This window comes from Haliotis cracherodii, unplaced genomic scaffold, assembly GCF_022045235.1.
Source record: "Haliotis cracherodii isolate W230 unplaced genomic scaffold, xgHalCrac1.p SCAF_17, whole genome shotgun sequence".
In the NCBI taxonomy this organism is placed as follows: domain Eukaryota; kingdom Metazoa; phylum Mollusca; class Gastropoda; order Lepetellida; family Haliotidae; genus Haliotis; species Haliotis cracherodii.
In genome coordinates, this window is record NW_027266272.1 from 92,758 (window position 1) to 108,057 (window position 15,300).

A 15,300-nucleotide genomic window follows, 5' to 3' on the forward strand; every position below is an offset into this window, starting at 1 on the left:
GTCAAACCAAGCCCTCCTAGACTGAACCACACACACAAATATTCCATGTCAAACCAAGTCCTCCTAGACTGAACCACACACATAAATATTCCATGTCAAACCAAGTCAACCTGCCCTGACCAGACACGACTTACGCATCCATTCTGTAGTCTGGTAATGATCGGTTGAGGGACATCATGTCACTGGCCACAAGGTTAAACTGGTTGATCTTGAACTTGTCCTTGGCTTCGGCCTCCAGAGTCTTTGGGACAACAACTGCCTTCCCCATCTCACCAGGGCCGGTCGGAGACCGGTTGGGCAGCAGACCTGCATCAACAAGCAACGTTATAGCAAAGATGGAGAGGATTATCATTACCCCCATTTCTCCCCATTTTAGCTATAATAACGGTAACGCTATTTTTCAGGGCATTATCATTTGCAGAAGCCCTGCTTCTTCAGGCAGTTAATAGAAGACCTCGAGCTTCTGCAAATGAAAATGCCCTAAAAACTAGCATTACCCTTATAAGATCATACTGACAACCATTGCAGTGTTCCCGTTTACCGGTAATTGACCAGAAGCAGGGAAACTATTAGGCCCTTGGTGTCCTTCAACCCTTCAACCCTTCAACACATGAGTGAGTGAGTGAGTGAGTGAGTGAGTGAGTGAGTGAGTGAGTGAGCGAGCAGGGTTTTATGCTACTACTTGTGTTTTGGTTGTTGTTTCTGTGGCTGGAAACTGTTTCGGTTGTGTTTGGGTAGTTGATTCCTAAATTACTGCATTTCTTGAGTATAATGTGAATTTTTCAAGCATTATGTAAAGAATATATATTCTCTCATATACCTTCAGCTAATTCAGGTTAACAAACAGGTAATAACAAAATTGGTCAATACAAACTTGAAATCAGAGATAATACATCTCTGGGCCTGATGGTTTACCATTTAAATTGTATTTCCTGTTCTGCTAGGCATTGTTTAATATGCAGAGATTAAGATTATAAGGACTAGTGGACAAAAACTGTTAGTTTCTATCACTGAATCCACAACAAATATGACTTTTAACAAGTCAAAGTATGGCATTTATGATAAATGTATCCATTCTCTGTCAACTAAAGTTTGTTTCAAGCATCAATAGTGGTGATGTGAACGTGATTGCTGTAAGTAACGGTGACTGGTGTGATCGACTGATAACTTCACACATGGTTTCTTTGAAATTCATGTAAAAATATGGAACAATATGGAATGTAATTTTGAAACAAATAAATATATATTACAAACGTAAGTCAAGATACAAAGAACCATCAAAACTGATTATGGTGTGAACAATGCGCACCCCCCTCTACACAGCTGTGTTCTTTGCAAGAAGAGTGCCCACTGTACTGATTATGGCATGAATAATGCGCACCCCCTCTACACAGCTGTGTTTTTAGCAAGAAGAGTGCCCACTGTACTGATTATGGCGTGAATAATGCACACACCCCTTTACACAGCTGTGTTTTTAGCAAGAAGAGTGCCCACTGTACTGATTATGGCGTGAATAATGCGCACACCCCTCTACACAGCTATGTTTTTAGCAAGAAGAGTGCCCACTGTACTGATTATGGCATGAATAATGCGCACCCCCCTCTACACAGCTGTGTTTTTAGCAAGAAGAGTGCCCACTGTACTGATTATGGTGTGAATAATGCGCACCCCCCTCTACACAGCTGAGTTTTTAGAAAGAAGAGTGCCCACTGTATTGATTATGGTGTGAATAATGAGCACCCCCCTCTACACAGCTGTGTTTTTAGCAAGAAAAGTGCCCACTGTACTGATTATGGCGTGAATAATGCGCACACCCCTCTACACAGCTGAGTTTTTAGCAAGAAGAGTGCCCACTGTACTGATTATGGCGTGAATAATGCGCACACCCCTCTACACAGCTGAGTTTTTAGCAAGAAGAGTGCCCACTGTACTGATTATGGCGTGAATAATGCGCACCCCCTCTACACAGCTGTTTTTAGCAAGAAGAGTGCCCACTGTACTGATTATGGCGTGAATAATGCGCACCCCCCTCTACACAGCTGAGTTTTTAGCAAGAAGAGTGCCCACTGTACTGATTATGGCGTGAATAATGCGCACCCCCCTCTACACAGCTGTGTTTTTAGAAAGAAGAGTGCCCACTGTACTGATAATGGCGTGAATAATGCGCACCCCCCTCTACACAGCTGTGTTTTTAGCAAGAAGAGTGCCCACTGTACTGATTATGGCATGAATAATGCGCACCCCCCTCTACACAGCTGTGTTTTTAGCAAGAAGAGTGCCCACTGTACTGATTATGGCGTGAATAATGCGCACACCCCTCTACACAGCTCTGTTTTTAGCAAGAAGAGTGCCCACTGTACTGATTATGGCATGAATAATGCGCACCCCCCTCTACACAGCTGTGTTTTTAGCAAGAAGAGTGCCCACTGTACTGATTACGGCGTGAATAATGCGCACCCCCTCTACACAGCTGTGTTTTTAGCAAGAAGAGTGCCCACTGTACTGATTATGGCGTGAATAATGCGCACCCCCCTCTACACAGCTGTGTTTTTAGCAAGAAGAGTGCCCACTGTACTGATTATGGCGTGAATAATGCGCAACCCCTCTACACAGCTGTGTTTTTAGCAAGAAGAGTGCCCACTGAACTCAAAGGAAATACGGTAGCCCTGTCGGCAATGTGACATGGCCCTGCGGCAGGACTCAGGCAAGTCAATCACCCATCGCTCCCTGCTAGCACATGATTCAGACCAATTAGTCATCTCCCACACAAGGTTGTCTTCCAGCATGGCGGTCACGGCAGGAAACTAAATTTCTCCACACACTTCACACCATGACAACTTGTCGGATGAGGATATTAACAACATTGCCACACACAAAAAAAGTCTCAATGTCTGTGATCCCAGTATGTCAGCTGGTCGCTGTCCAAGATGACGTTTAAGGATGTGTGTGTGTGATGGAGGTATTGTCTGTTGATTGATGAGGTGTGGGTGCGGATCATGATGTGCAACCACTCACTGTCCCAGTGATGGCTATATCACTATTGTGTGCAGCTATGTCCCAGTGATGGCTATATCACTATTGTGTGTGGCTATGTCCCAGTGATGGCTATATCACTATTGTGTGTGGCTATATCCCAGTGATGGCTATATCACTATTGTGTGTGGCTATATCCCAGTGATCCCTCGCTATAGACGATGAGCCGTTTAACCAAGGCCGAGGCGGGGGAGCGCGTTCGGCCAATCTCACGATCTTCGCCTTGTCTCGCACATTGCAATGATACAAGTTGTTTACCGTTCATAGTGTAAAAATATATATCCATTATGTTTTCGCCGTTTGTTATTATTTACAAGCCTTAACTGTCACATTCAATGTGAATGTAGTCTACTTACATGAAAATATCGATCGATAATGGTAGTAATAGACTCTATGAGTGAAGAGCCAATCACAATTCATTACATAAGTACAGAGTGTTTCAGTGGCATTGATTGGTCATGTTGCTTAAAATACGGAAAATGAGAGTTTTGACCAGCGCTATGCGCATTCATACACATTCATACAAACATAGATACACATTCAAGCCAGATTAATTGGTTTGATACGGTTACTTGATCCGAATCAAAAGGAATGACCGCCGTGTTGTGACAGCAACATGTGAGTTGACAGTGTCGCCTCAAATTGGATTGACCACGAATTAAGAATATAAACTTCGCTTGTGGTTCTCTTTTATTGCATGCATGCGCTTCTAAGATCAAAGGATGTATAGTGTGAAAAGTTAACTAGTAGAACAATCGTATTTCCGGGACTTGCCGCGGATGTTTTCAAACAGATTATTAGAACTCCATTCAGCGACAAACGGTTGATTATGCAATGAGAAGCGTTATGTGCAAATGAACAACGAACAACAATACAATCATGTCTGTGTAAAACTCTCACTATTAAAAGTGTACATAAATTTTGGGAGCCATGTGTTAACCGAGGTAGTGCTTTATCAAAGAGCACAATAGCGAGGATCGCTGTATCACTATTGTGTGTGGCTATATCCCTATATCCCACTGATGGCTATAGCACTATTGTGTGTGGTTATATCCCAGTGATGGCTATATCACTATTGTGTGCGGCTATGTCCCAGTGATGGCTATATCACTATTGTGTGTGGCTATATCCCTATATCCCAGTGATGGCTATATCCCTATATCCCACTGATGGCTATATCGCTATTGTGTGTGGCTATATCACAGTGATGGCTATATCACTATTGTGTGTGGCTATGTCCCAGTGATGGCTATATCACTATTGTGTGTGGCTATGTCCCAGTGATGGCTATATCACTATTGTGTGTGGCTATGTCCCAGTGATGGCTATATCACTATTGTGTGTGGCTATGTCCCACTGATGGCTATATCACTATTGTGTGTGGCTTTATCACTATTGTGTGTGGCTATGTCCCAGTGATGGCTATATCACTATTGTGTGTGGCTATGTCCCACTGATGGCTTTATCACTATTGTGTGTGGCTATATCACTATTGTGTGTGGCTTTATCACTATTGTGTGTGGCTATATCACTATTGTGTGTGGCTATGTCCCAGTGATGGCTATATCACTATTGTGTGTGGCTATGTCCCAGTGATGGCTGTATCACTATTGTGTGTGGCTATGTCCCAGTGATGGCTATATCACTATTGTGTGCGGCTTTGTCCCACTGATTGCTATATCACTATTGTGTGTGGCTATGTCCCAGTGATGGCTATATCACTATTGTGTGTGGCTATGTCCCACTGATGGCTATATCACTATTGTGTGTGGCTATATCCCACTGATGGCTATATCACTATTGTGTGTGGCTATGTCCCAGTGACGGCTATATCACTATTGTGTGTGGCTATGTCCCACTGATGGCTATATCACTATTGTGTGTGGCTATGTCCCAGTGATGGCTATATCACTATTGTGTGTGGCTATGTCCCAGTGATGGCTATATCACTATTGTGTGTGGCTATATCCCAGTGATGGCTATATCACTATTGTGTGTGGCTATGTCCCAGTGACGGCTATATCACTATTGTGTGTGGCTATGTCCCAGTGATGGCTATATCACTATTGTGTGTGGCTATGTCCCAGTGACGGCTATATCACTATTGTGTGTGGCTATGTCCCAGTGACGGCTATATCACTATTGTGTGTGGCTATGTCCCAGTGATGGCTATATCACTATTGTGTGTGGCTTTATCACTATTGTGTGTGGCTATGTCCCAGTGACGGCTATATCACTATTGTGTGTGGCTATGTCCCACTGATGGCTATATCACTATTGTGTGTGGCTATGTCCCAGTGATGGCTATATCACTATTGTGTGTGGCTATGTCCCAGTGATGGCTATAACACTATTGTGTGTGGCTATATCCCAGTGATGGCTATATCACTATTGTGTGTGTCTTTATCACTATTGTGTGTGGCTATATCACTATTGTGTATGGCTATGTCCCAGTGATGGCTATATCACTATTGTGTGTGGCTATGTCCCACTGATGGCTATATCACTATTGTGTGTGGCTATGTCCCACTGATGGCTATATCACTATTGTGTGTGGCTATGTCCCAGTGATGGCTATATCACTATTGTGTGTGGCTATGTCCCAGTGACGGCTATATCACTATTGTGTGTGGCTATGTCCCAGTGATGGCTATATCACTATTGTGTGTGGCTATGTCCCAGTGACGGCTATATCACTATTGTGTGTGGCTATGTCCCAGTGATGGCTATATCACTATTGTGTGTGGCTATGTCCCAGTGATGGCTATATCACTATTGTGTGTGGCTATGTCCCAGTGACGGCTATATCACTATTGTGTGTGGCTTTATCACTATTGTGTGTGGCTATGTCCCAGTGATGGCTATATCACTATTGTGTGTGGCTATGTCCCAGTGATGGCTATATCACTATTGTGTGTGGCTATGTCCCACTGATGGCTATATCACTATTGTGTGTGGCTTAAATGAGTCTTACCGATCGGGAAAGATCCAGAGAGGTCGGCCAAGCACTCCCGAAAGTATGGTGTTTCCATAAGATTTAGGAAACTCAGCTGATTTTGTCTAGTCGGATTACAATCATGAATAAGTCGCGACAGATTCTGCTGAATCGGATCAAAATCGTAACAATGTCCTGTGTTGTCTGGACTGTGTCCTGTGGATCGGCACGCTGTACGTGATGAACGGACATGAATTGTTCATTACTGTTTCTTGTTGTGTCGAGATCTTACCGTCTTTGTCGGTTCACTGTCCGGTCACTGTCTGATCTCTGTCAGATCGCGATTAGGAGAATCGGGACGCCGTCGGGACAGATTCGGTCGTTTTTTACAATGCGGCAGATACAAATCAGATCAGATTCGGATTGAGAACGGGAGAATCGGGACGTTTCCTGAGCAATATCTGATTGTTTATGAATTTCCCGCCACGAATCACAGGGTCTTGATCAGACTTTTGACAAATTTTAATTGGGAATGGTCTTAAAAACCCAAACTATTCTTTTGCACTTGACTCAGCATAATTGATATACACAATCAAGCTTATTATGACCTCAGTCCCTCAGCAGAAATGTTATGGCTTTAAAATGTTACGGCTTTGTAAGTAAGTATATATAATGTTATGGCTTTGTAAGTAAGTATATATAATGTTATGGCTTTGTAAGTAAGTATATATAATGTTATGGCTTTGTAAGTAAGTATACATAATGTTATGGCTTTGTAAGTAAGTATATATAATGTTATGGCTTTGTAAGTAAGTATATATAATGTTATGGCTTTATAATGTTACGGCTTTGAAAGTAAGTATACATAATGTTATGGCTTTGTAAGTAAGTATACATAATGTTACGGCTTTGTAAGTAAGTATATATATAATGTTATGGCTTTGTAAGTAAGTATATATAATGTTATGGCTTTGTAAGTAAGTATATATAATGTTATGGCTTTATAATGTTACGGCTTTGAAAGTAAGTATACATAATGTTATGGCTTTGTAAGTAAGTATATATAATGTTATGGCTTTGTAAGTAAGTATACATAATGTTATGGCTTTGTAAGTAAGTATACATAATGTTATGGCTTTGTAAGTAAGTATATATTATGTTATTGCTTTGTAAGTAAGTATACATAATGTTACGGCTTTGTAAGTAAGTATATATAATGTTATGGCTTTGTAAGTAAGTATATATAATGTTATGGCTTTGTAAGTAAGTATATATAATGTTATGGCTTTATAATGTTACAGCTTTGAAAGTAAGTATACATAATGTTATGGCTTTGTAAGTAAGTATATATAATGTTATGGCTTTATAATGTTACGGCTTTGTAAGTAAGCATACATAATGTTATGGCTTTGTAAGTAAGTATATATAATGTTACGGCTTTGAAAGTAAGCATACATAATGTTATGGCTTTGTAAGTAAGTATATATAATGTTATCATGGTTATGGCTTTGTAAGTAAGTATATATAATGTTATGGCTTTGTAAGTAAGTATATATATTGTTACGGCTTTGTAAGTAAGTGTACGTAATGTTACGACTTTGTAAGTAAGTATATATAATGTTATCATGGTTATGGCTTTGTAAGTAAGTATATATAATGTTACGGCTTTGTAAGTAAGTGTATGTAATGTTACGGCTTTGTAAGTGAGTGAGTGAGTGAGTATGGTTTTACGCCGCTTTTAGCAATATTCCAGCAATATCATGGCGGGGGACACCAGAAATGGGCTTCACACATTGTACCCATGTCGGGAATCGAACCCGGGTCTTCGGCGTGACGAGCGAACGTTTTAACCACTAGGCTACCCGACCGCCCCCCGGCTTTGTAAGTAAGTACATGTATATATAATGTTACCCGCTTTGTAAGTAAGTATACATAATGTTACAACTTTGTAAGAAAGTATATGTAGTGTTATGGCTTTGTAAGTAGGTATATATAATGTTACGGCTTTGTAAGTAAGTATACGTAAGGCTATGGCTTTGTAAGCATGGTAAGTAAGTATACATAATGTTACGGCTCTGTTAGTATGTATACATAATGTTACAGCTTTGTAAGTAAGTATACATAATGTTACAGCTTTGTAAGTAAGTATACATAATGTTACAGCTTTGTAAGTAAGTATATATAATGTTACGGCTTTGTAAGTAAGTATACATAATGTTACAGCTTTGTAAGTAAGTATACATAATGTTACAGCTTTGTAAGTAAGTATACATAATGTTACAGCTTTGTAAGTAGGTATATATAATGTTACAGCTTTGTAAGTAAGTATACATAATGTTACAGCTTTGTAAGTAAGTATACATAATGTTACAGCTTTGTAAGTAAGTATACATAATGTTACAGCTTTGTAAGTAAGTATACATAATGTTACAGCTGTAAGTAGGTATATATAATGTTACAGCTTTGTAAGTAAGTATACATAATGTTACAGCTTTGTAAGTAAGTATACATAATGTTACAGCTTTGTAAGTAAGTATACATAATGTTACAGCTTTGTAAGTAAGTATACATAATGTTACAGCTTTGTAAGTAAGTATACATAATGTTACGGCTTTGTAAGTAAGTATACATAATGTTACGGCTTTGTAAGTAAGTATACATAATGTTACAGCTTTGTAAGTAGGTATATATAATGTTACGGCTTTGTAAGTAAGTATACATAATGTTACAGCTTTGTAAGTAGGTATATATAATGTTACGGCTTTGTAAGTAAGTATACATAATGTTACAGCTTTGTAAGTAAGTATACATAATGTTACAGCTTTGTAAGTAAGTATACATAATGTTACAGCTTTGTAAGTAGGTATATATAATGTTACGGCTTTGTAAGTAAGTATACATAATGTTACAGCTTTGTAAGTAAGTATACATAATGTTACAGCTTTGTAAGTAAGTATACATAATGTTACAGCTTTGTAAGTAAGTATACATAATGTTACAGCTTTGTAAGTAGGTATATATAATGTTACGGCTTTGTAAGTAAGTATACATAATGTTACAGCTTTGTAAGTAAGTATATGTAGTGTTACAACTTTGTAAGAAAGTATATACAGTGTTATGGCTTTGTAAGTAGGTATATATAATGTTACGGCTTTGTAAGTAAGTATACGTAAGGCTATGGCTTTGTAAGCATGGTAAGTAAGTATACATAATGTTACGGCTCTGTTAGTATGTATACATAATGTTACAGCTTTGTAAGTAAGTATACATAATGTTACAGCTTTGTAAGTAAGTATACATAATGTTACAGCTGTAAGTAAGTATACATAATGTTACGGCTCTGTTAGTATGTATACATAATGTTACAGCTTTGTAAGTAAGTATACATAATGTTACAGCTTTGTAAGTAAGTATACATAATGTTACAGCTGTAAGTAAGTATACATAATGTTACAGCTTTGTAAGTAAGTATACATAATGTTACAGCTGTAAGTAAGTATACATAATGTTACGGCTCTGTTAGTATGTATACATAATGTTACAGCTTTGTAAGTAAGTATACATAATGTTCTAGCTGTTTAGCAGTGACTTGTATTTCACTGACCACAGGGCCTGAAAAAAGATGCTTAGTTTTTACATTATTGTATGCAATGTGAAAATTTATCCGTCATTAAGACAATAAGAACTTTAAAAAATCCCAATTAAGTGCCAGTTTGGAATCCTAGATGTGTCCACAGTAGAACAAGTATGATTCATCCCACAGTCATTGGATCCTTGCTCGACAAAGGGACTCAACTCTCTAAGGAGAACTAAGTTGCCTCTGCTGACTGTAACACCTTACACCACAAGGGATCATAATTCAGAATTATAGCTATACACCTATGCCCATCACAGCCTGATATTGTGGTGCAGAAGAAAAGGCTTATCTCCCAGTACTCACCCAACATGCACACATATTTCCCCCATGTTATGCGTGTCATTTCTGGACTTCATGTCAAACACATCCTTTACATACATTATTTACTACACCGTCAATTAAACGGAGACCTAGACCCTGGAAGACATAAACCCTGCCAGTGGAACACAAAGTTGTCAAAAAACTGTCTGCTACACCCATGGCACTTGTCACCCAGCACATGCCACATAGTTTCACTGTCTCAGTCCAGGATGTTACAGCATGCAATAATAATAATAATAATAATAATAATAATAATAATAACAACAACAACAATGGGAGGATGTGGTTTGATTAACGTTGGGGCTCTTCATGATAGAATTGTTTTGTGCACTTTTGCACACATTTATTTGTGTGAAGCATGTCAAGACTCAAGATGAAAACAAGGCATTTCACAGTTTACTTAACGTGCCAAGGATGTGGGACATAATCTCAATGTCAGTGTTGATTTTGTTGATGGTTCTGTACTGCTGGACAGTACAGAAATGAGTGTCAACCAAGCGAAGTGCCATATCAAGTCGGCCAAGACTCAAGGAGAGGCTATCTGAACGACCACTGCATCGAGTTTATGTGCAGTGTGTTGAGAAGATCAGCAATCCTGCAGAGTCCTTCGCTTGCATGAAGTCGGCTGGCCTGAAAAGTGAAACAGAAGGCTTTCTGTTTGCTGCTCAGGACCAGTCACTTCCCAATCGAAACCGTCAATGTGTGATTTTGCATCAAAATGTAAATATGAAATGTAGATTATATAATGAATTTAATGAGACTGTCCAACACATTGTCAGTGGATGCCCAGCTTTGGCACAAACACAGTATCTTAAGCGCCATGATGGTGTAGCTCGATCATTTTATTACCGTCTTCGCCATGTGGTATTGACACAGAGGTCCATCCATGGTACGACCCGAAATATGAAGAGGGCGTCATGGAAAATGATCAATACAAAATTCTTTGAAATAGGCCCATTTACAGCCTTACACGTATCCAGGCCAACAAACCTGATCTTGATAAATCCAATGAAATCAATTTTTGACAGTAATGTGATTGACAAGATTGAGGAAAAACATGGCAAATCGCTTTTGAAATGTCATGCTTGCATCCCAAGTACCAAGTTGTCCGACTCCCCATTGTTCTCGGTGCCTTAGGTTTGGTACCTCCCAGTCTGTTGACTGACATTGGGAGAGTACCCGGGTTTGCTACCAGGAATACAGCCCTTCTGACAATCTGGGTAATGCAGAAGGCTGCAGTGTTGGGGAGTCTTCCCATTCTCCGAAAAGTTCTGGGTGGGTTTGACTAGGCAGCGCTTCCTGGGAGAAGACCCATTTGCTGTCTGGGCTGCGTGTAGAGGGGGCAAGGCCCCTGAGCTGATGATGAGCCTTACCAGCCTGACTGTGCCAGGATCACCCAAACCCTCTTTGCTGCATTTTTTATTTTAATCTGTAAATAATAATAATAATAATCCTTCTCATCCTACAAGGTACCCATGCACTGTTATCTGAACAGAGGCAGATTTCGAACAGTCACTTGCCCAAGGAGACACCACGACCAACACTGCTTAACTTCACCTGATTTGTGACCTGTGCGCTGTGCACAGGACCACGTGCCGCCACACATTACAGTTTGTTGCAGAAAGTGTTCAGAACAATATAGATGAGAACCCAGAACTAGACACAACACAGGACTAGACCCAACACAGAACTAGACACAACACAGAACTAGACACAACACAGAACTAGACACAACACAGGACTAGATACAGCACAGAACTAGACACAGCACAGAACTAGATACAGCACAGGACTAGATACAACACAGAACTTGACACAAAACAGGACTAGACACAACACAGAACTAGATACAGTACAGGACTAGACACAACACAGAACTAGACACAACATAGAACTACACAGACGAGAACTACACCCTGTCCAGCCTACCCAGACCTGTTTACTGAAGTACAATTTAAAACTCAAAAAGGTATTGAGTGTAGAATGATATTGATGTGCATAATATGCAGGCTAATATGGAATTGTTTTTCATGATTCAAACATGGCATACTGTGGGACTCACAGAGCAGATAATTGGCATCCATTCTCAACATCTCCGTGTAAGGAAACAATAACTTGCATCAGGTAAAACCCTACAGAACGTGCAAGGTGTTCATAAAGTTGTATCATTCATGTGCACATTCAAAGAACACCATGAGGCCATTCAGTGAGGCTTGGTAGGGCCCCATTTGTGGTACATTATTTGCCAGATTTCAATCACCGGCATTAGCTTGGCTTAAGTCAACACATAGCCGCAGGCTTTGCAAGGACTGCTTGTACCATGTGAACAATGTAAGATGCAACACCAGTGTGACAGAGGTGGTAGTCAAAATTCAAATTCTAATTCCCCCACACCCAGTACCAGAGGTAACAGATTCTTAACAGATCTCCTTCACCGTCCACCTGATCCCCTTCCAGTGTCCACCCGATCTCCTTCACCGTCCCTGACACCCGATCTCATACACCGTCCCTGACACCCGATCTCCTTCACCATCCCTGACACCCGATCTCGTTCACCGCCCCTGACACCTGATCCCCTTCCACCGTCCACCTGATCCCCTTCAACGTCCACCTGAACCCCTTCACCGCCCCTGACACCCGATCTCCTTCACCGTCCCTGACACCCGATCTCCTTCACCATCCCTGACACCCGATCTCGTTCACCGCCCCTGACACCCGATCTCCTTCACCGTCCCTGACACCCAATCTCCTTCACCATCCCTGACACCCAATCTCGTTCACCATCCCTGACACCCAATCTCCTTCACCGCCCCTGACACCCGATCTCCTTCACAATCCCTGACACCCGATCTCGTTCACCGCCCCTGACACCCGATCTCGTTCACCATCCCTGACACCTGATCCCCTTCCACCGTCCACCTGATCCCCTTCCACCGTCCCTGACACGCGATCTCCTTCACCGTCCCTGACACCCGATCTCCTTCACCATCCCTGACACCCGATCTCGTTCACCGCCCCTGACACCTGATCCCCTTCCACCGTCCACCTGATCCCCTTCCACCGCCCACCTGATCCCTTTCCACCGTCCACCTGATCCCCTTCCACCGTCCATCTGATCCCCTTCCACCGTCCATCTGATCCCCTTCCACCGTCCATCTGATCCCCTTCCACCGTCCACCTGATCCCCTTCACCGTGCACCTGATCCCCTTCACCGTCCACCTGATCCCCTTCCACCGCCCACCTGATCCCTTTCCACCGTCCACCTGATCCCCTTCACCGTCCACCTGATCCCCTTCCACCGTCCACCTGATCCCCTTCACTGTCCACCTGATCCCCTTCCACCGCCCACCTGATCCCCTTCCACCGTCCACCTGATCCCCTTCCACCGTCCACCTGATCCCCTTCCACCGCCCACCTGATCCCTTTCCACCGTCCACCTGATCCCCTTCACCGTCCACCTGATCCCCTTTCACCGTCCACCTGATCCCCTTCACCGTCCCTGTTGGGGACACCTTATCTTAGGACAGTGATAACTAAAGTGTAGTAGCAGATACTCAGTGTATGACAAAAGACTTTCTGACCCTCGCCACCTTTAGACCTGTGACTGGATGCTGAATAACAAAGGCAATAGACACTTGCTGCACCTGTCCTCAGTAGCATATGGATCCACAGCGTCATATCAATACAATCAACATCACTTTCTCTGTTGGATCAATATAACTCTTATTATTTTCCAAACTTCTTTCATATTGACAGCTGGCGTGTTCTGCTTGTCATGGAGGACTAATATTTGAATTGGTTTGTTTGAAATAGGCAACTTGACAACATGAAACACACTCAAGGCTTCTTGTCACAGGACATTACAGCCAATACATAGTCATACTGCCACAAGGGGGAACAGATTACAGGCAACACGTTAGGCACATTAGCATATAAACAAGTCAATACCTTGCACAATATGCATAACCAGAGATACATTGTAATTCTACTACTCAGGCCAGGCTTAACATCATGGTGGCTGTATGAGCTTCAGGCTGGCAGGTGTTGACTAGAAAACAAACTGCTAGATATAAACTGCTACTGAACGTATTTCATAAGATTATCACAGTGCAATCACAAACAAAACGTGGACTAAGTCTATAACTTTGACACAAACACAACATGGACTTGTCATAGTCTAAACGGTTAACACAAACATGACATTTGGGCTAGCATATTGCAGTGATGGCTGTCATCAACACATGCCTTATCCCCAGGCAAACACTTTCAGCGACATCCCCTCCCCACCAATCTGACACCATTATTGTTTATCCAACTGTCCCAGGCTTGCAGGCTGCTCATCCTTCCTGACCCTGCTCATCCTTCCTGACCCAGCTCATCCTTCCTGACCCTGCTCATCCTTCCTGACCTTCCTGAACCCTGCTCATCCTTCCTGACCCAGCTCATCCTTCCTGACCCAGATCATCCAGCTCGTCCTTCCTGACCCTGCTCATCCTTCCTGACCTTCCTGACCCAGCCCATCCTTCCTGACCTTCCTGACCCAGCCCATCCTTCCTGACCTTCCTGACCCAGCTCATCCTTCCTGACCTTCCTGAACCCAGCTCATCCTTCCTGACCTTCCTGAACCCTGCTCAACCTTCCTGAACCCTGCTCATCCTTCCTGACCTTCCTGAACCCTGCTCATCCTTCCTGACCCAGCTCATCCTTCCTGACCCAGATCATCCAGCTCGTCTTTCCTGACCCTGCTCATCCTTCCTGACCTTCCTGACCCAGCCCATCCTTCCTGACCTTCCTGACCCAGCTCGTCCTTCCTGACCCTGCTCGTCCTTCCTGACCCTGCTCATCCTTCCTGACCCTGCTCATCCTTCCTGACCTTCCTGAACCCTGCTCATCCTTCCTGACCTTCCTGAACCCTGCTCATCCTTACTGACCCTGCCCATCCTTCCTGACCAAGATCATCCAGCTCGTCCTTCCTGACCCGGCTCATCCTTCCTGACCCTGCTCATCCTTCCTGACCTTCCTGAACCCTGCTCATCCTTCCTGACCCAGATCATCCAGCTCATCCTTTCTGACCCTGCTCATCATTCCTGACCTTCCTGGCCCAGCTCATCCTTCCTGACCCTGCTCATCCTTGACCCAGATCATCCAGCTCATCCTTCTTGACCCAGCTCACCCTTCCTGACCCACCTCACCCTTCCTGACCCAGCTTGTCCTTCCTGACCCAGCTCATCCTTCCTGACCTTCCTGACCCAGCTCATCCTTCCTGACCTTCCTGACCCGGCTCATCCTTCCTGACCTTCCTGACCCAGCTCATCCTTCCTGACCCAGCTCATCCTTCCTGACCCGGCTCATCCTTCCTGACCCAGCTCATCC

The 15,300-nt window shown here is 42.6% G+C and overlaps 1 protein-coding gene across 2 annotated transcripts in view; it reads right to left on the minus strand.

Moving 5' to 3' along the window:
* Nucleotides 1-15,300, minus strand: part of LOC139464805 (polypeptide N-acetylgalactosaminyltransferase 13-like) — a 101,179-nt gene that overhangs the window by 56,207 nt on the left and 29,672 nt on the right. For both annotated transcript variants that reach the window (XM_071246313.1, XM_071246314.1), the window contains one exon: nucleotides 135-306. In XM_071246313.1, coding sequence (XP_071102414.1) covers nucleotides 135-306 — 172 coding nt within the window. The remainder of the gene's footprint in view (nucleotides 1-134; nucleotides 307-15,300) is intronic.